General features: G+C 38.9%; 1 protein-coding gene across 3 annotated transcripts in view; it reads right to left on the bottom strand.

Annotated features, from left to right (window-relative positions):
* The window catches only part of LOC126198582 (DNA helicase MCM9-like), a 138,673-nt gene that overhangs the window by 20,570 nt on the left and 96,686 nt on the right, over positions 1-21,417 (bottom strand). For 2 of the 3 annotated variants that reach the window (XM_049935019.1, XM_049935018.1), the window contains exons 10-11: positions 14,411-14,586; positions 7,332-7,580 (exon numbers count right to left, since the gene is read on the bottom strand). In XM_049935019.1, the coding sequence (XP_049790976.1) occupies positions 7,332-7,580; positions 14,411-14,586 (425 nt within the window). The remainder of the gene's footprint in view (positions 1-7,331; positions 7,581-14,410; positions 14,587-21,417) is intronic. The other variant, XM_049935020.1, reaches the window with a different exon arrangement.

The following is a 21,417-nucleotide window of genomic DNA, read 5'->3' as shown; positions in this document are numbered from 1 at the left end:
CTGTCAATTTGTATTGGACTAATGAACATCCAGCAAGACAAGATGCATACTAGCACACAATAATTAACAACCTAGATAAAAATTAATTCAATTACGATGTGATGGATCCAATACAATCAGATCATCTACGTTTATGGCTGACTACTGAAAGTGTTAATCATAGTGTACAGCAACCCTCCCATGTTAAGGAGTTCATAATGTTAAAAGCAAACCACATTATGTGCTTGAGGCCCAAGTTATCCGAAGCTGAATGCGAAAGTCTGAGTAACTGTAACAACGTGACAGTGCCTTTGATATGTTTATTGATACTCTCAGTAACTTACTCAATAAGTGTTGCTCACAACTAACTAAAAGTGCCAAAATCATGACAAATGCTGGTGATTCTATTATGAAGCAGAGAATAGGGCAGGAAAAAAAGGTACCTGTACTACTACATAAAGACGAGTTGTTGTTTAATGCTGTTGCCAAAAATCTCAAAATATACTTGACTGATTTGTTTCAAATGTTTACAAGATACTCTAATAAATACTCTATAATGGGAAAATGTTGTTACCAAAAATCTCTAATATTTCTTGATTGATTTACTCAACTTTTTTCCATGTTACTCTAATGACCATGCAGGGTATATATATTTTTGAACAGATAAAAAATACATACGATATATGTAATATGTGAAGAGATGACTTTGTTACCAAAAATCTCGAAAAGTTCTTGATGATGACGTTAAAGTTTTCCACATTACTCTAATCAACATCCAGACAGAAATAGGCTATATACAAGGGTAATCCCAAAAGTAAGGTCTCCTATTTTTTTATAAGTACATAGACCTGTTTATTTCTACAATGGTTTATATCGGTTTACATCTTGAACATTTAGCTATTTTTCGACATAATCACCATTTATGTCAATGCACTTCACCTCCTCTGACGATGAGGTGAAAGAAGAGGTTCATAACTTTCTGAACAGCATGGCGGTGAGCTGGTATGACATGGGCATACAAAAACTGCCACAGCGTCTACAAAAATGCATTGACAGAAATGGTGAATATGTCGAAAAATAGCTAAATGTTCAAGCTGTAAACTGTGTAAACCATTGTAGAAATGAACAGGTCTATGTACTTATTAAAAAATAGGAGACCTTACTTTTGGGATTACCCCGTATTTTAATATATATTATGTCTAAATATACGTGCAATATATTTGTATAAATGGGGAACCACTGTTACCAAATATCTCTGAAAATTCTTGACCAATTTGGCTTCAGATTTTTACACCGTAATTAACATTCAGATATACAGGGGGGTCCATTGATCGCAACCGGGCCAAATATCTCACGAAATAAGCGTCAAACAAAAAAACTACAAAGAAGGAAACTTGTCTAGCTTGAAGGGGGAAACCAGATGGCGCTATGGTTGGCCCTCTAGATGGCACTGCCATAGGTCAAACGGATATCAACTGTGTTTTTTAAAAAATAGGAACCCCCATTTTTATTACATATTTATGTAGTACATGAAAAATATGAATGTTTTAGTTGGAAAACTTTTTTCGCTTTGTGACAGATGGCACTGTAATAGTCACAAACATATGGCTCACAATTTTAGACGAACAGTTGGTAACAGGTAGGTTTTATAAATTAAAATACAGAATGTAGGTATGTTTGAACATTTTATTTCGGTTGTTCCACTGCGATACATGTACCTTTGTGAACTTATCATTTCTGAGAACGCATGCTGTTACAGCGTGATTACCTGCAAATACCACATTAATGCAATAAATGCTCAAAATGATGTCCGTCAACCTCAATGCATTTGGCAATACATGTAATGACATTCCTCTCAACAGCGAGTAGTTCGCCTTCCGTAATGTTCGCACATGCATTGACGCATGTTGTCAGGCGTTGTCGGTGGATCACGATAGCAAATATCCTCCAACTTTCCACACAGAAAGAAATCTGGGGACGTCAGATCTGGTGAACGTGTGTGCCACGGTATGATGCTTCGACAATCAATCCACCTGTCATGAAATATGCTATTCAATACTGCTTCAACCGCACACGAGCTATGTGCCAGACATCCATCATGTTGGAAGTACATCGCCATTCTGTCATGCAGTGAAACATCTTGTAGCAACATTGGTAGAACATTACGTAGGAAATCAACATACATTGCACCATTTAGATTGCCATCAATAAAATGGGGGCAATTATCCTTCCTCCCATAATGCCGCACCATACATTAACCCACCAAGGTCGCTGATGTTCCACTTGTTGCAACCATTGTGGATTTTCTGTTGCCCAATAGTGCATATTATGCCGGTTTACGTTACCGCTGTTGGTGAATGATGCTTCGTCGCTAAATAAAACGCGTGCAAAAAATCTGTCATCAACATAAAAGTTTTTTGGGTATGGTACCGTGTCATAATGTAAAAAACTACTGCTGCTGGAGAAAAACCAACGTTTTGGCCACAGTTGCAGCGGCCTTCTTCTTAGACCCAGAAGAAGGCCGCTGCAACTGTGGCCGAAATATTGGTTTTTCTCCAGCAGCAGTAGTTTTTTACATTATGATGTGGTACCATATCCAGAAAACTTTTATGTCGACTAACTCTGGCCGCGGATGCCTATGCAGTTATATAAATCTGTCATCATCCCGTAATTTCTCTTGTGCCCAGTGGCAGAACTGTAAATGACTTTCAAAGTCGTCACCATGCAATTCGTGGTGCATAGAAATACGGTACGGGTGCAATCGATGTTGATGTAGCATTCTCAACACCGACGTTTTTGAGATTCCCAATTCTGGCACATTTTGTCTGCTACTGATTTGCAGATTAGCGGCAACAGCAGCTAAAACACATACTTGGGCATCATCATCTGTTGCAGGTCGTGGCTGAACACTTCCTGTTTCCTTAAATAACGTAACTATCCAGCGAACGGTCCGGACACTTGAATGATGTCATCCAGGATACCAAACAGCATACACAGCACACGCCCATTGGGCATTTTGATCACAATAGCCATACATCAACACGATATCGACCTTTACCGCAATTGGTAAACGGTCTATTTTAACACAGGTAATGTATCACGAAGCAAATACCGTCTGCACTGGCCGAATGTTACGTGATACCAGGTACTTATACGTTTGTGACTATTACAGCGGCATCTATCACAAAGCAAAAAAACTGGTCCAACTAAAACATTCATATTTCTTTATGTACTACAAGAATATGTAATAAAAAATGGAGGTTCCTATTAAAAAAACACAGTTGATATCAGTTTGACCTATGGCAAAGCCATCTAGCGGGCCAACCATAGTGCCATCTGGTTTCCCCCTTCAAGCTAGACGAGTTTCGATCTTGGTAATTTTTTCGTTTGATGCTTATTTCGTGACATATTTGGCCCAGTCACTATCAATGGACCACCCTGTATATAAAGGAAAACATTGGTACCTAATATCTTGAGAAGTTCTTGACCAATTTACTTCACATTTTTGGACAACACCATATTGAATATTCAGATGGACACAGTTTACTTATTTTTTTAATATATGTAACATGTAACGCTACTACCCAGTTTTTAGCAAAAATTAATAACAAGTAGAGAGAAAGCCACTGTGAAGTACTGCATTAGCAGCCACAGGTTGGTAACTGCGAGTGTGGCGATACGTGGGCCAGAATAACATACACATAAGGGATTACAAGACGAGGTTAGCTGCACTCAGGACAAAACATCACCACACAGTGGTAATGGCCATAGCAGGCAGATTGATATAAAGCAGCCTGGAAAGAAGTGAATGCTATAGAAGGGCAACATGAACCATGCAAGTGACTTCAGTGTCACCTGAGGTGCTAAATAACCTTCTTCATAAACTGTGCCAATCCTGGTAAATCTGATATCACAGAAATAGGTGAAATAATTCTAAGGGTACTTTGGGCAACATGGACCTTCCTGATTTGAGACACACTACTTTCAAGTGGACACAGGTTAGTTGCCAGGTTGTACACTGATCTGTATGTAAACTAGCTAACTCATGTACTAAACGAACTTATGGTTTCTCAAAGTACATCCTGAAACATATCACTGATATTAAAGTGTCTCCTCTGACTGACTTTGTAAACTGCATGTTATAGTGGGAAATTCCGTGACATCTTCAAATCCACAATTGTTGTCCTAATTTATAAGAAGGGTAATAAAATAGTCCTGACAGTTACAATATCCCTCAGTGCCATAATATCAAAGGTCAAAGAGCACTGGATGAAACAGCCTGGTCTATCCACCATTGAAGCTGTAAAGTCTCTGACTACAGGTGTACTGGAGTGCTTTGAAAGCCATTCTTTTCCCTGTGCTATGCTGCTTGACCTGAGCAAAGCATGCTATGCTGCTTGACCTGAGCAAAGCATGGTATGCTGCTTGACCTGAGCAAAGCATTTGACATCCTAACATCTAAATTTGAAAAATATGGAACCAAGGATAATGAACTATCGTAAAACAAATCATATCTACAATATTATGAAAAGGATAGATTGCTACTCACCATATACAGGAAGTGTCAGTCTGCGACTTGGCAGAACGAAAGGACTTCTGAACATTTAAGCTTCCAGACAAAAAAGTCCTTTTTGCAAATAGAAAACATAAACACATTCACTCAAACACAATACTACACACACACACACACACACACACACACACACACACACACCACAGGTGATAGGTTAGATAGGTGGAATGACCAGCCGTTTCTTGGCTACAGTTTGGCGGTGGCCATTTATGTGGACAGATAGCTTGTTAGTTGCCCTGTCCATGAAGGAAGCAGGACAGTGGTTGTGGCTTACTTTGTAGATCACAAGCTGCCTTCACAGAAAGCCCTTCCTTTGATGGAATGTGAGATGCCAGTGACAGGATTGTAGTAGGTGGTAGTGGGAGGATACATGGGACAGAACTTGCATCTAGGTCTACCGCAGGGATATGAGCCATAAGGCAAGGGCTGGAAACAGGGACAGAGTAGGAATGAGTGAGGATACTGGGTAGGTTTTGTGGGAAGAGGAATACCACCATGGAAGGGTTGGGGAGGATAGTGAGTAGAATATTCCTCATTTCAGGGCACAGTGGGAAGTAGTTGAAACCCATGTGGAGTATGTGATTTAGTTGCTCCAAGCCTGGGCGGTGCTGAATCACAACAAGAGTGCTCCTTTGTGGCCAGACAGTGGGTATGTGGTAAGTGGTGAGTGACTGGAGAGACGAGGCATGGGAGATAAGTTTCTGGACAAGGCTGGGTTGGGGTTGCAGTCTGTTAAGGCCTCAGTGAGACCCTTGGCATATTTTCAGATGGATTACTCGTCACTAAAGATATGACGACCACAGCTGGCTAGACTGTGTGAAGGGAGTCCTTGCTATAGAACAGGTGGCAGTTGGAGGTGGTGTTAGCAGTTGGTCGGTTTGATGTGGCCAGAGGTACTGAGACAGCCATCCTTGAAGTGAAGGTCAACATTAAGGAAGATGGCCTGTTGGGTTTACAAGAACCAGGTAAAGCAAATGGGGAAGAAGGTGTTGAGCTTCTGGAGGAATGCGGTTAGTGCGTCCTCACCCTCAGTCTAGACCACAAAGATGTCAGTAATGAATCTGAACCAGGTGAGGTGTTTGCGATTCTGGGTGTTTAGAAAGGGTTCTTCTACATGGCCCATGAATAGGTAGGCATAAGATGGTGCCATGCAAGTGCCCGTTGCTGTACCACAGATTTGTTTGTCAGTGGTGGCTTGAAAGGAGAAGAAATTGTGGATGAGGATATAGTTGGCGTAGTGACCAGGAAGGAGGCTGTAGATCTAAAGTCAGCTGGACATTAGGAAAGCTAGTGTTCAACAGTGGCCAGTCCCAATCTCTCCCCATGCAATTTTCATATTTCTGGAGCCCGGAAAAAAGACATTAATGACTGTTGATTTGCTTCATGCAAAGAGATGTATGCCTGGGTACAGCCTTGGTTTTGTACTATAACAAACCAAGATCATGGGCTTTTTATATCTTGGTACCATCAGCTCCATCTCATTTTTCGGCAATGTTTATTCTAATTTTGATTATACGGTACGAAATTCATGGTCTTTATATAAGACCATTACACTTTGAAGCATTTATGAAATTATAATCTTTTCCAAATTTGTCTATATTACTATTTTATGAACTATTATGCGAATGTACAGTACAAAAAACTTGGCCATCCTAGAGATTCCACTTCACAAGAGAGATTTTTTGTCATTCATATATTTGGGAAATACATTAAGTTTCAGAAAAGTACTTATCGTAATATAAAGTCTCAATGTAAACTAACTTTGTGATGTGGCATATCTTGAAATTTTACATTTTTATTTTATGACTATATCAAAGAATTTTTAGTATCACTTTTGTTCTCAGATTTCCGATCACACAAAAGATGAAAGTTTACTTAGATTGTTTCTGTTTGTAAAACCGTATGTTATGATAATCTCCAATTTGAAAAAAAGTGCCTAGAACATTCTGGAAAAATGTAATTTGATATATAGAACAGAATGCGGGCCAAGTCGGTTAGTATGTTTTTAGTCTGTGATCAGGCTGCATTTTGTCACATCTACAGTTCTTTATCAACAATAACAACAGCAACACATAAATATATACAACGGCAGATACCAAGCACCAGAATTACCTGAGAATGAGAGAACATGAACAGAAGAATACAAGTCCATGTTGAGTCTGATCACAAGCAATGTTCATCATACACTAACACAAAACTGTCCTCGTCTGTGATTGGATATGTCACCCAGCATGGTTGAAGCACAAGAGGGTGAGGCCATGTTGGCAGCATGCCACCAGGAACACTCGTCCAACAGTGGCACTACATCGAGTGAGGAAGCTGCCCTCACACTGTCTTCTCGTGGGTGGCACCAAATATAAAGTTGCGGTTGTGGTGGTGATGTATGTGGGCACGTCACTACCTCCCCCCTCCACAGAGCCAGCGCGGCAGGCGTCGGTGTACGAATGTGGAGAACCAGCCACACAGGGATCTCTGCAACGGGTTGGCATGGCCGAGGTCCACCTAAGTGACCTAGCAGCAGTGGTCATGGTACAAGAGAAGCAGGAGGTCAATTTTGTTTGTCTCCTTTTTTGCTTACTGACCCTGTCACCTGTGGTGTCACTACTTTTAATCATCACTGTCCTAAATGTACAGCTGTGAAATTTATATCTTTGTTGTCTTCTGAATATGTTATGATTTCATTTGGTTTTCTTTTGAAATATATTTTTTTTTCTAATGAGAGGTTATTCATTCTGTGATTTTTCTGTTGGATATAGATCCATGTTAGTTTGAGGCATACCTTATAAGACTCTCCAGTAAACGTACAGTAGTCCTTGCAGCATTTCTAGAGTCAGCCTTACGCTGAGCTTGGTAGTATTGTGTCAAAATGACATTGGCTTCCTCTGTGAAGGATGGTTGAATGTGCTTGATGATGCAGAAATATGCCTGCAGCTTTTCTAGCTCCCATAAATCACTGGAACTGCATTTGCTCTCCTCAGAAAAGATCCTGACAGGATCCCTACCTTTCAGAATAAAGCCTGAAACTAGCCTGCAAAAATATTGAGAGACTGTGAAAATAAGCAGGAACATGTAGACATGCACTTACATACAGCTTGCTCTTGACAGGGTCTTTCTGAAAGCTTTGACGTTCTGGTCTGAACTTCCTTGCCAGGCACACAACTGCATTGTCAAAAAAAACTTATCACTAAAAGTATAAGGACAAAAAATAAAAAAAAATAAAAATAAATAAATAAATAAAAAAAAGAGAAGGAAACATCTACAACATCATGTTCTACATTTCCAGTGCTTAGCTGATTAGGAGCTTTTCATTATAGTGGTTTCTTTCAATTTCAAAGTGGGTTTAAGTGTGTACTAGTACCATGAGCCATTGCAACTGATGTTTGGGAATTATCTCTCTCCATTGTTAAGTCTGCCAGAAGTGGCAAAGAATGTGCACGATTCTGGTAACGTTAAGTCCTTGGAGGAATATAACCAATTTGAGGAGTGAAATCAACAACTCAATGTATAGTTGAGACACTAAGTAAACAAGACTGTGAACATTTCTAGCTTTTGGATGACTGCTTCTTCAGAGCTATTGATTACACACACACACACACACACACACACACAGACACACACACACACACACACACACACACACACACACACACACACACACCTGCCCCAGCACTGGAGTTCAAATGGGGTGAGGGGCTGTATGGTGTGAATTTGGTGAGAGGAGGAATGCGATGGGCAGTGGGAGGGAGGGTTGAGTTAGGGTGACTGACATGTGGGAAAGAGGGGCAGCAAGCAGACGAAATAAGAATGTGGCACAGGTGAGCAAGTTCTCACCGCAGGCAGAGGGAACTGTGTGTTGCACACAATGATGTAGAGGTGTAGATTTGCAGTGCAAGTGGGAGTACACCAGGGGCACAAACTATGGAGTGAAGGATGCGAATGCAGGATGAGTGAAGTTAATGTGCATTTACACAGGCCATATCACATAAATTGTATATAGCCACCAATATGGCTCAATAACATTGCCAGGTACAAATACTGCAGCTACAAGTTTAGCAACATTGCTGGCCACTGTGGCCTGGCAATATTTGCAGCAATCCATTTCTGGACCAGAACTGTTTACACAGTCCACAGTATTGTTACAAAATGGACAAAACCTAACTAGTGGATGTGGGTGCAGCTCTATTCCAGAGTAGATGTGGTGTAAGGATGGATTAAGATATTATATAGATTCAGTAAGCAATGGAGTACGACTTTCGGAGGCACGGAAAAGATTGTGGGTATAATGTTCCACATTTCTGGGCGCAATGATACACAGTTGAAGCCCTGTTGAAAGATACGATTAAGTCGTTCCACACATTAATATTCCAACAGCCTCAGGAACCACTGTAATATGTCATCCATTTCACTATCCAATATTATAATGACTTGGCATGGACCAAATGGAATGAAAAATGAATTTGAGGGTACTCTATCAAGAAATAAAGAAACTGTACCGGATGCTGCAGTCTTAATCTGCACCAGAATTTAAAGTGGTCACAGACTAGTGCAGTGTAGACTCAAAATAAACAGCAAGCCACAAGGGAATCAAACTGTTTGCAGGAAGTCAGAAATGTATGTTATGAAAATTTACTTAATAATAGAACATTATATCAGATTAAATTAAGTAACAAGTTCTGGGTTTTGGGAAAATGTAAGGTTAGAAGGAAATAGATAAAAGGAACACTCACATAATAAATGTAGTTGGGAAAAATGCTTTGAAACAGACAAAAAGAAAAGAAAAATCCCAAATAGGAGATGGGGGTGGAGTGGGGGTGATGGGATGGAGGGGGAAGAGGGGGGGAATTGTTCAAAGAATTTTTTAAATGTTTATACTGTTTAAGAGATGAATTCCAAAACACATAGTTAATCATGGAAATAACCACATTTGTGAATGAACAAGAGATGACGTGTATAGTTTTTTGAAGTATCTTGAAAGGCACAAAGAGAAGATACTGTGTCACTAGAAATGATCAGAGCTGGAGGAAGAGCAATACAAAAAGTAATTTCAAAATTATTTACTGAAATTCTGTAGGCTAAGACAAGTCCCAGACATTGGAACACAGCTCTAATGTTTCTACTTTCCAAGGATGGCGACAAGCAAGACTGAAAAACTACAGACCAATCAGCCACCTACGTGAAATGAACAAGGTATTCACTACAGTGTCACCAACCTTGTGGGGAAAAATGACAAGAGATTTTTCTTCAAAGTCATTAACAGAACTGCAGAATGTAGCAATGAGTATAACTCAGCACTTTGTCTAGGGTTCATATATTCTGAGAAAGCTTTTTAGCCAGTTTCAACAGAATTTCAACTGAAATCCACTTAGAAAAAAGGTCTGATTCAACCTTTGATAGTATACTGAGAAGCATATATGTCAATGCTACAGCTTCTATTACCATTCATCATGGTACTGGGTAATTCAAAAGAGAAAGGGGGCCAAGGAATGAGACTGTGTACAGTAACCCCTCTAATCCGTCACCTTCGAGACCGGGACCATGGTCGGAACGAAAAAAAGGTCAGATTATCCGAAAAATCAAATATTTATTGCAAAAAAATATAAAAAGACATTTAGTACAAAAAATTAAACGATATAAGAACTAAAAGATGTCGACAGTAATATAAAAAGATGTTTTTTACACAGTGTTAAACAACATATTAACTAAAAAAGTCTACACACACTATAATATGTATTGGTTTTAAAAGGAAAAACGACAAACAAATTACAGTACTGTAATGTACTTAATAACATATAAACGATATATATTGTAAACTAAAAAATGTATATAGCATTGTATACAAAAAAGAAATTTTTAAAAAGAAATAAACTACTGTATGTATAAACTAAGAAATGATTATACTGTATGCATTGTTTTTACAGTAAAAACGAAAACAAATTACTTGGAAAAAAAGTCAGTGATACATTTTTGTTTAGCAGATGTTATTCTAGATTTCACTGCAGCGTCCCTCCATTTTTTTATCCATAAAATGTCCATTGGAGTTTAGTCGGATTCTGCTCGATGTATTGAAGGGCAATGTCAAAAGCGTTTTTTTGCATCGTTGAGTGAAATCCGGGTGGGTTGTCCGTCTTTGCCGTCCGAGTCCTCATTCACAGTTTCCTGGCTAACAGCGGCAACAATCTGGTTGTCATTAAGCTCTTCAAAAGTGTCACAGTCTTTGTCACATTCGTCAATCCACTCTTCAACCTCATTGCCAGGGACGTTCAGCTCCAGAGTTTGTAGATCTTTAATGATTTCCAGTGCTTTGTTCTTTTGCTCATCTTCGGTACGCTCATTTTCAGTCATAACTTGTGGCCAAAGCTTACGCCATGATTTCCGCAGTGTGTCAGGTTTCAGTTCATCCCATGCTGCAGCAATTGTGTAGATAGCATCTTTGATGTTCAGGGATTTCATTGCCTCAAGTAAGTTATGAACTCGTCCAGATTTTTCCAAGATTGAGCTGATATATTTTCTGCAATATCGCCTTTTTAACCATTCGATAATGCCCTGATCCATTGATTGGATGAGTGAGGTCACATTAGGAGGCAGACAAAGAGCTTTTACGTCCCCTTTCATCAAATCTTCCTCAGATGGATGTGATGGTGCATTATCCAAAAGCAGTAGAGCACAAACAGGCAGATTTTTTTTGCTTCAAGTCTTTTTCGACCGATGGCACAAACTCATGGAAAAACCAGGATTTAAAAAGGTTGCAGTCCATCCAAGCATATTTTTGCTCATCATCATCATCATTTAAGACTGATTATGCCTTTCTGCGTTCAGTCTGGAGCATAGTCCCCCTTATAAAATTCCTCCATGATCCCCTATTCAGTGCTAACATTGGTGCCTCTTCTGATGTTAAGCCTATTACTTCAAAATCATTCTTAACCGAATCCAGGTACCTTCTCCTTGGTCTACCCCGACACCTCCTACCCTCTGCTGCTGAACCCATGCGTGTAACATGACCCTACCATCTAAGCCTGTTCGCCCTGACTGCTATATCTATAGTGTTCATTCCCAGTTTTTCTTTGATTTCCTCATTGTGGACACCCTCCTGCCATTGTTCCCATCTACTAGTACCTGCAATCATCCTAGCTACTTTCATATCTGTAACCTCAACCTTATTGATAAGGTAACCTGAATCCACCCAGCTTTCGCTCCCATACAACAAAGTTGGTCGAAAGATTGAACGGTGCGCAGATAACTTCTTGCAGAAGAGAGTAGATCGTAGCTGAGCGCTCACTGCATTAGCTTTGCTACACCTCGCTTCCAGTTCTTTCACTATGTTGCCATCCTGTGAGAATATGCATCCTAAGTACTTGAAACCATCCACTGGTTCTAACTTTGTTCCTCCTATTTGGCACTCAATCCGTTTATATCTCTTTCCCACTGACATTACTTCCGTTTTGGAGATGCTAATCTTCATGCCATAGTCCTTACATTTCTGATCTAGCTCTGAAATATTACTTTGCAAAATTTCAATCGAATCTGTCATCACAACTAAGTCATCCGCATATGCAAGACTGCTTATTTTGTGTTCAAATATCTTAATCTCACCCAGCCAGTCTATTGTTTTCAACATATGATCCATAAATAATATGAACAACAGCGGAGACAGGTTGCAGCCTTGTCTTACCCCTGAAACTACTCTGAACCATGAACTCAATTTACTGTCAACTCTAACTGCTGCCTGACTACCCATGTAAAGACCTTTAATTGCCATACTCTCGTAGAACAGACAATAACTTCCTCCTAGGAACCTGGTCATATGCCTTTTCTAGATCAATAAAGCATAGATACAATTCCCTGTTCCACTCGTAACACTTCTCCATTATTTGCCGTAAGCTAAAGATCTGGCCCTGACAACCTCTAAGAGGCCTAAAGTCACGCTGATGTCATCCAATTTGTCTATTACTCGCACTTTCCTTTCAACAATACCTGAGAAGATTTTACCCACAACGCTGATCAAAGAGATACCTCTGTAGTTGTTACAATATTTTCTGTTTCCATGTTTAAAGGTTGGTGTGATTACTGCTTTCGTCCAGTCTGATGGTACCTGTCCCGACTCCCACGCCATTTCAATTATCCTGTGTAGCCATTTAAGACCTGACATTCCACTGTATTTGACATGTTCCGACTTGATTTCATCCACCCCAGATTTTTGATTGCGGTAATAAACCGGCAAGCAAGATAAGTTTATATTTTTGAATGCCCTTGGAATCTTAGATTTGCCAATGACGAACAAGGGGAGCTTGTGGGCACCATCTGCATTGCTACAAGGAATGACTGTTATTCTATCTTTTATAAGTTTTGTTCCTACCACAGATTCATTTCAAGCTGCAAGTGTTTTTGTTGGCAACATTTTAAAGTTCAGCCCTGTCTCGTCGATGTTAACACTTGGCAGGGTAACAGTTCATTTTCTTCTACAATTTCTTGAAACTTAACAGAAAACTCCTTAGCAGCTGCGGCATTGGCAGATAGTTTTTCACCGGAAATAGAAACAAATTGGACACCATGACGAGTTTTCCAACGATCAATCCAGCCTTCGCTGACAGCAAATTCACATTCGACTTCCAGTTTTTTGTGCAAAACTATTGCTTTTCCTTTGAGAATTGGCCCGGATATTGGAGTTCCTTTCCTTCCTTCTTGACAAAACGACATCCACAATGCACTATCAAGCAGTTCAAGTTTAGGCTCTTTTAAAGTTTTGCGATTCTTCAGATTGTTTTCACATCAATCGTAACTGTATAGGATTCAATGTCTTTCCGATTCTTCCTCCAATCCTTAATTGTCATAACACCTACATTCAGTTCCTTTGCAATTTTTTGGAGCGATTCTCCTTCGTCCAGTCTTTGTAGCACTGGTAATTTTTCATTTAGTGTTTACATTTGAATCCAGACACGTTGCAAAACAGACAACTGTACACACAATGAATCTACAGTAATAAGTACTGTAGAGAACACGGAATTAAGCAAATAATGGCGTTTTTTAATCCCAACAAAGGATAAAACTGCACAATAACGTACAGTATAACAATATGCACAGCAACAGACACCGCAACAATGGCCCGACAGGCATCCAGTCAGTGACAAGTTGGCACAGGCTCATGAGCCTGAGCATGGTCAGACTAACCGGAGTGACAGACCATTCAAGGTCAGATTAGAGAGGTTCTACTGTATCTTCAAACCTATTCTCATCAGTTCTAGTGGAAATTTTACACCATTAAATTGGGTAAAAGAAGACGGAATATGTGTTAATGGAACAAACCTGAACAATCTTTGTTTTGATGATGACATTGTACAGTTTGCTTTGAACACAGAACAAGAAATCAAAGAATTTCATAGCGCAAATTTGAAAGTTGGTCTGAAATCTGTTATAACAAACAAAAACAATATATAATCAACATACTGAAAAAAAAGTGTTCACATTAACAACAGAAGAATAGAACCATTTCAAGAGGTTTGCTATTTTGAGTGGATGGGCAGCAAGAGATCACTAAAATGGTGTGCAATGCTTTTGGAAAAATGAAAATAGTTTTCAAAATTTAACTTATCATAGGCATTAAATGGAAAGGTTACAGTCTAAAAACACTTTTTTTTTTACTGTCTTGACGTTTTATTCTTCCACAAAATAAGATATGGCAAGACAGGATGTAGGAGAACGTGGCACAGGTGCACAACATACGGGTCTTTCTAACATTCAGCACAATCTGGATCACATAAAATTACTTAATATAAATGTGAATTTACTTTCAATAGAATTAAGGACAGATAGTAAATATAAGTTTAGTTTTCCAAGCAGTGTTCTTGTGCTTTAGAATGTTACCTGTCCCAGTCAGAATTTCTTGAATCTAGAAGTATAAGAACTAGGTCAAAGCGACTTAATAATGGACTCGCCAGTGCTATGTTAATGTTGATAGGCTGCTCGGGGTCGTAATGTCCTTTAGGGTTGGTAGCAGCAAGTACAGTACATCTGGTGTTCAACTTGCACACTAAACCAGCCTGAAATTGAATATAATTACATAGTTACAAAAGGCTTCTTAAGTGAAACATAAACTTAGCACAATGGAAATATGCTGGTAAAAGACAATTTTGGTTCAGGTAGCCACATTCTCTGTATTGATAGAACTTTTGTGGGCCCTTCACCTTTCGATGTATGATAGAAAGATAGCAAAAGTTTGGGAGCATATGAAAAATTTGAAGAACACTCTATCAACATTTGAGAAAAATATATAGAGAAATTTTTCTCAAAGAGGAAAAAGGCAGGGAAGAACACGTACAAATACCAGTAAAGAGAAGAAGTGCAACACTGCACATCTAATTCTGTATACTGCAACCATTCAATTTGGGAATTTACACGTTGGAATATATGGCTTCTTTGTTTTTCTCTATAGATTTTTCAGACTTTACAAGTATTACCTACTTCCACATCTAAGGTTAGCTTGGTATGAATGACACTGTTAAACCCCAATCTTCCTTCCTTTTAGATTGTTGTTAGATAATCCAGATAATTTTTCTTCTAGTATTGCAATTGTAAATGCCAATATTGCTCTCAACGCTGAATGGATTGTTGACAACAAATTTCAAGAGTAAATAATTTACTCTTGTAGATAATATACACACCTGCGTTAGCAAATACCTAGAAACTGTATTGTTATAGAAAGATGAAAAGTTCTTAGACTAACCCTGAAAGACTTTTTTATGTCAAAATTCTATTTTATCTTTTGACAGTCCATTTCTCAGTCAATGCCCTTTGATCAATGTTTTTGCGATGAATATATTTTGTCCTGGGAATCAGATTCTGAAAGCCCACTTATTTACATCAGCTACAATTTTTGCATTGGACCCAAAAGGTTTTCCAGTAACAAACAACATTAGATGCAGTAATATGTGGAAATCAGATATCCTTTGTAGTTCAGCATTAGTGAAGCTAGCTAATGATGTTTAGAAACTGGCTTCAGTTCTTAGGGACCACCACAAATTTTCCTTTGGTGAATACCTCTAAAAACAGGGTTCACTCTGTTCCACAAGGCCAAATGAGAAGCTAACACATAACTTTAAAAGTGAACATTTTAGGTTAGGCTTTACCGTGAATGTTACTGATATCAAATGAAACAACAAGTTTACTGTTGTCAGTCACTATTTATATCCACAATGCGTTTTGAACATTTCAAACGTCCACCATCAGGTGGATATACAAGTGTTAGTACGACATGTGTGTGTTGTGTTACAACATTGGGGTAACTTGTGGCAGTGTCTAGTGGAGAAACAAAAACACTACTTCAGAATGTGGTTTTAGGGAAGTTTTTGACTAAAAACTAAACATACAGTATATCTGAATGTGAAAATCAAACAATTAAAGACCTCCAGTGGTTCTATGTTCCTATCTCTGTCTTAATTCACCAAACGTAAACTGTCATACTTAAAAGAATATTTAGCAAAACAACACAAGTATTTTGTAATAAGTTTCAAAGGATTTTGGAGATCTTTGTGTGAGTTGATGAATACATGCGTTAGAATAAATATTTCAAGTGGTATACAAATCCTATTCTGTCAAGTTTATATAGTTAAAATTTCATACTCATTTGTATATTCAGGTGACCTGTCGCAAAACATAAGTACAATAACTATGTTGCCAACAGTGGTACAATTATACATAAATAGCTAATTTTGCTGGGATATCAACAATATATGAAAATATATATGTGAAGACAGTAACTGTTCTCGAAAGAAGAGAATACTGTTGATGACCGTGCAGCTTTTCCCTGGAATAAATGATGACTAACTGAAACCCTCAGCTGCCGACAGGTGTTGTTGATATACCTCGATGGGGACAGTTGAAAATGTGTGTCCCGACCGGGACTCGAACCCGGGATCTCCTGCTTACATGGCAGACACTGTATCCATCTTCATGTATATAGTTAAAGGCTACCCAGCCATTGACCTTCATCTGTGGGAATGCGCACAGGTTGCCCAAACTCTTACGGGAATCGCCAAAGCGTGCGCGAGTAATGAGTGGATGGGCAAATGTCTATAAGGTACATTACATATGTAGAATTGTGGACAGTTGGGAATGTGCGTCTCACGGGAAGCGTGCAAGGGATAAGTCCCTGCAGTCGCACTATTCATCTGTGTCCTCGGTGGCTCAGATGGATAGAGCGTCTGCCATGTAGGCAGGAGATCCCGGGTTCGAGTCCCGGTCGGGGCACACATTTTCAACTGTCCCCATCGAGGTATATCAACAACACCTGTCGGCAGCTGAGGGTTTCAGTTGGTCATCATTTAATATAGGAAAAGACAAATAGCTCCTTACCATAAAGATGGCATGTTAAGTTGCAGACAGGTATAATTAAAAGCACTTACATGTAAGCTTTTGGCCACGGCCTCCGTCAGAAAAAGACAGACAGACACACACCATTAATTCACACATTTCAGCACACCCTATCCACACATGATCACCAACTCCGGCAGCCCGGACCAGAATTTTTGTCATTTAAGATGGATTCAGGTTGTGTTCTATGATGATTGAATATTTGGAATATTTCAAGGATGTCTAATTTTTTCACGTTTGGGTTGGATATGTAACATACTGATACTTGTGTTGCTGAACATGGTGTTTCTTTTCATGCCAGTGATGTGTGGTACTTTTTGTTTCTTACAAGGGAACCTCCCCATCGCACCCACCTCAGATTTAGTTATAAATTGGCACAGTGGATAGGCCTTGATAAACTGAACACAGATCAATTGAGAAAACAGGAAGAAGTTGTGTGGAACTGTGAAAAAATAAGCAAAATATAAAAACTGAGTAGTCCATGGGCCACATAGGCAACATCATGGAGAATGTGAGCTCAGAAGCGCCGTGGTCCCGTGGTAGCGTGAGCAGCTGCGGAATGAGAGGTCCTTGGTTCAAGTCTTCCCTGGAGTGAAAATTTTACTTTCTTTATTTTTGCATAGTTATTATCTGTCCGTTCGTTCATTGACGTCTCTGTTCACTGTATAAGTTTAGTGTCTGTGTTTTGCGACCGCATCGCAAAACCGTGCGATTAGTAGACGAAAGGACGTGCCTCCCCAATGGGAACCGAAAACATTTGATCGCCAGGTCATAGGTCAACCGATTCCTCCACAGGAAAACACATCTGATATATTCTATACGACACTGGTGACGGCATGTGCGTCACATGACAGGAATATGTTGTCGATCCACCTAGCTTGTACACTTGCCGAATGGGTGAAAAGATTCTTCTACCTTGCCCGATTTAGGTTTTCTTGTGGATCTGATAATCACCCCCCAAAAAGTGATGAAAACATAAGAGTTTGTCACATAAACTGAAAATAAAAAACTAAACTTATTACTCTATGGAAGATTTGAACCAAGGACCTTTCGTTCCGCAGGTGCTCACGCTACCACGGCACTCCTGCGCTCCCAGTGTCATTGATGTTGCTTATCTTCTCATGAACTATTCAGTTTGTATATTTTGCTTATTTTTTCACAGTTCCACACAATTTCTTCCTGTTTTCTCGATTGATCTGTGTTCAGTTTTTCAAGGCCTATCCACTGTGCCAACTTATAACTAAATCTGAGGGGGGTGCGATGGCGAGGTTCCCTTGTTAGTGCTGCCACGAGTTCTTCGGATCTAATCTCAAATGATCCACCTGTATGGCCTATGTAGAAATAGTCACAGTCCAAACATTCCATTTTGTATACATCTGTATGGTGAAGAGGATTCTGTGTGTTGCAGTTGTGAGGTAACTTCTACCTAAACTTGTTGTCTTCATTTGAAGACATTGGTAATCTCATATGAATTTGTTGGGATTTGAGTTTTAACTGGAAATGCTGTTCCAGTTTTAAACTAAATAACAAACTTTTACTAGTTCACAGAATGAAAGTAACACGAATAGACTCTGAACCACCTCAACAAGTATTCAGAAGATCTTCCCAAGTACCAAGAATAAAGAACATGGATGAACACGTGTCCTAGCACACTGAAGATTCACAAGAACTAGAACCATCAACTTTGGAAGAAGCATTGCAATCTAGGGACCCGCACAGAAATGGACTGAGGCAATTCAGGAAGAATTAAAGTCAGAATCAGAAAATCAAATGTGGGAATAAGCAATCCTGCCTCCAGGCAAAAAAACTACAGATGTAAAGAGGATCTTTAAGACAAAGAGAGACTTACAAGGACACATAATCTGTCATAAAGCTCGTCTGGTGGTTAAGAGATGTGCACAAGTCAGAAATATGGACTACAAAGAAACTTATGCGCCAGTGATATGATACAATTCACTCAGATATTTATTTAGTTTAGCTGCTAAATTTAACTTGGACTTTGCTCATTGTGATATAGTGACAGCTTGTTGGCAAGCAAACTTAAAAAAAGAAATTTATGTCAAAATTTCCACAGTTGACTACATGACGAAGATGGTTAAATATGAAGGCATTAAAAGATTTAAGAAAGCAGTCTACAGATGTAAAAAGTGGCGCTGCAATTGGAACATTTAACTAGACAAAGCTCTATTAAGTCTGAATTTCAGTAGATCCACAGTTTACACTTGTGTTTATCACAAAAATGAAGGAAGTGATATATTCATTTTGGCAGCATATGTAAGTGACATGCTAATTTTGTGCAACAATCTGCAACAAAAAATTGCATTTAAGGAGAAATTAAAAGAGCACTTTAAACTAAAAGACCTTGGAGATGTATCCAATTGTCTAGGAATCCAAGTAACAAGAGATCACAAGCATGGACTTTTATGGTTGGATAAGACCTATTATATAAATCAGATTTTATAAATATATAACATGGAAGATTGTCATCTGGTATCCACACTGCTCGATAGATGGCCTAATGTATGTTCAACTAGGTACTAGACCAGATCTAGCATATGCAATTGGAGTGGTGAGTCAGTTTAACACTAACCCAGGGTTACCCCACTTGCAAGCTGTAAAAAGAGTCCTTCAATATCTAAAAGGAACTAAAGATTTCAAATTAAAATTTTCTAAAGACAAGGGCCATGACATCACAAGATACACTGATGCTGACTGGGCTGGGGGCACTTCAGACAGAAAATTGACCACCAGTTTTTTTCTTTTTTTCTCAAGGTGCAGCAACAGCAGAAAACAACCAACAGTAGCTCTCTCGACAACAGAAGCAGAGTACACAGCATTAGCTTCTGCATGTCAAGAAGCACTTCAGGCTGCAACAGCTGCAAAGAGAAATATCCCCTTTTCCAAATGAAGGCCCGATTAAATTGTTTTGTGACAACAAAGGTGAAACTTATCTGTCAAAGACAAGCAGATACAAAGGCTGCACTAAACTCATTGACACCAGACATCATATCATCAGAGGAAAAACTGTTTCAGGAGAAACCTCAGTGGAGCAGATTTCAATGAGATGAATGCTCACAGACGAAGAACCAGACATCATCAACTAATCCAAGGACTTGCACTACGAAACTGAAGTGCTGAGAGGCATCGCTTCTAGTGGGGGTGTTGAGAATTTAGAATCAATGCCTCTGCTAGAACAATCATCTTTAAATACTACCCAGAAATGGGACTGTATGAAAGACATTATTTTCTTTTTATTTTTTCTTTTTTTTTTGTGATGTGATTTGTTTGCCACTATTGAGTGTTTTAAGGGTGTTCGCTATGGAATTTTTGTAGCCATTTGCAATAGCTGTTTATTTTATTATTTCAATTTCTTGTTTACATTTATCTTCAGAGAGCAGTAGTTGGATAGCTCTGTTGACCATACTCTGGAATATTGCCACTCTGTGGGGGCTGTGGGGTGACAGGAGAAGCTCTGAATGGTAGTGTGTGTTGTGATAGGCTTCCAATAAATTTCAAATTGGTGCCTATTATTCTTATTTTAATGGTGCGGTATAAAATATTTACACTATTGGCGGCTTAGTATTCAACTGTGAACTTCATATTTTCATGGGAGTTGAATAAGTGGTGCAATTTATTGATGTCATCTTTTGTGTCATTGATTAAAATGATGGTATCATCTGTATATCTGTAGTAGCAGATGATATTTTTGTGAAGGTGGTGATTCTAATTCAGAGCTTCATCTTCTAAATTGTTTATAAATGTTTCAGGTAACAATGCGGAAACGTTTGAGCCCATTGCTAGGCCAGCTGTTTGTTTGTAAACTTAATTGTTGAATTTGAAATAGTTGTGAGAGAATGTGAATTCCAACACATCCATTAGCTCAGTAATGTGAGTGGAAGGAATATTTTTTTTTTTTTAAGTTGGCATAAATTATCTGTAGTGTGAGATCTACTGGTACAGAGGAATAAAAGTTTTGTATGTCAAATGGGGTAAGTGTGGTCCATCAGAAACTTTTATGTTTTCGACACGTTGTGTAAATTCTTCTGTGTTTTTAAGTGATCTACTGTAATCAAATGTGTAGTTTGCTTTATGAATTTTGGAGAGCTTTCTGCTGAATTTGAATGCTGAGCTGTTCCTACAATTCACAATAGGCCTCATAGGTGCCCCATTTTTGTCTTTGGGTATGATTAAGGCAAGTTGCTTGTGGGTTCATTGCTACAGTGTTTCTTGAATAGTGAGTAGAAAGTTTATGTTATTTGAGATGTATTTAATGTCTTTTTGTATTCTGGTTGTTGGATTTTATAGTATTTCTATTATTTGTTGGCCTGGAAGAAGTCTGAAGTTTTTTTCTATATATGTTGCTCTGCTCATTACACCAGTAGTATTACCCTTGTCAGCTCTTACAATTATTGCATTATTTGTATTTAATTTAGGTGTGAAGCCTTCTTCTCTTTTCTTGTTAGGTTGGAAAGTTGAGATTTTGCAGTCTCCTTCTCAATAAT

This window comes from Schistocerca nitens, chromosome 8 (genome assembly GCF_023898315.1).
Source record: "Schistocerca nitens isolate TAMUIC-IGC-003100 chromosome 8, iqSchNite1.1, whole genome shotgun sequence".
In the NCBI taxonomy this organism is placed as follows: Eukaryota; Metazoa; Arthropoda; class Insecta; order Orthoptera; family Acrididae; genus Schistocerca; species Schistocerca nitens.
This window is presented reverse-complemented; position numbering and strand designations above follow the sequence as displayed.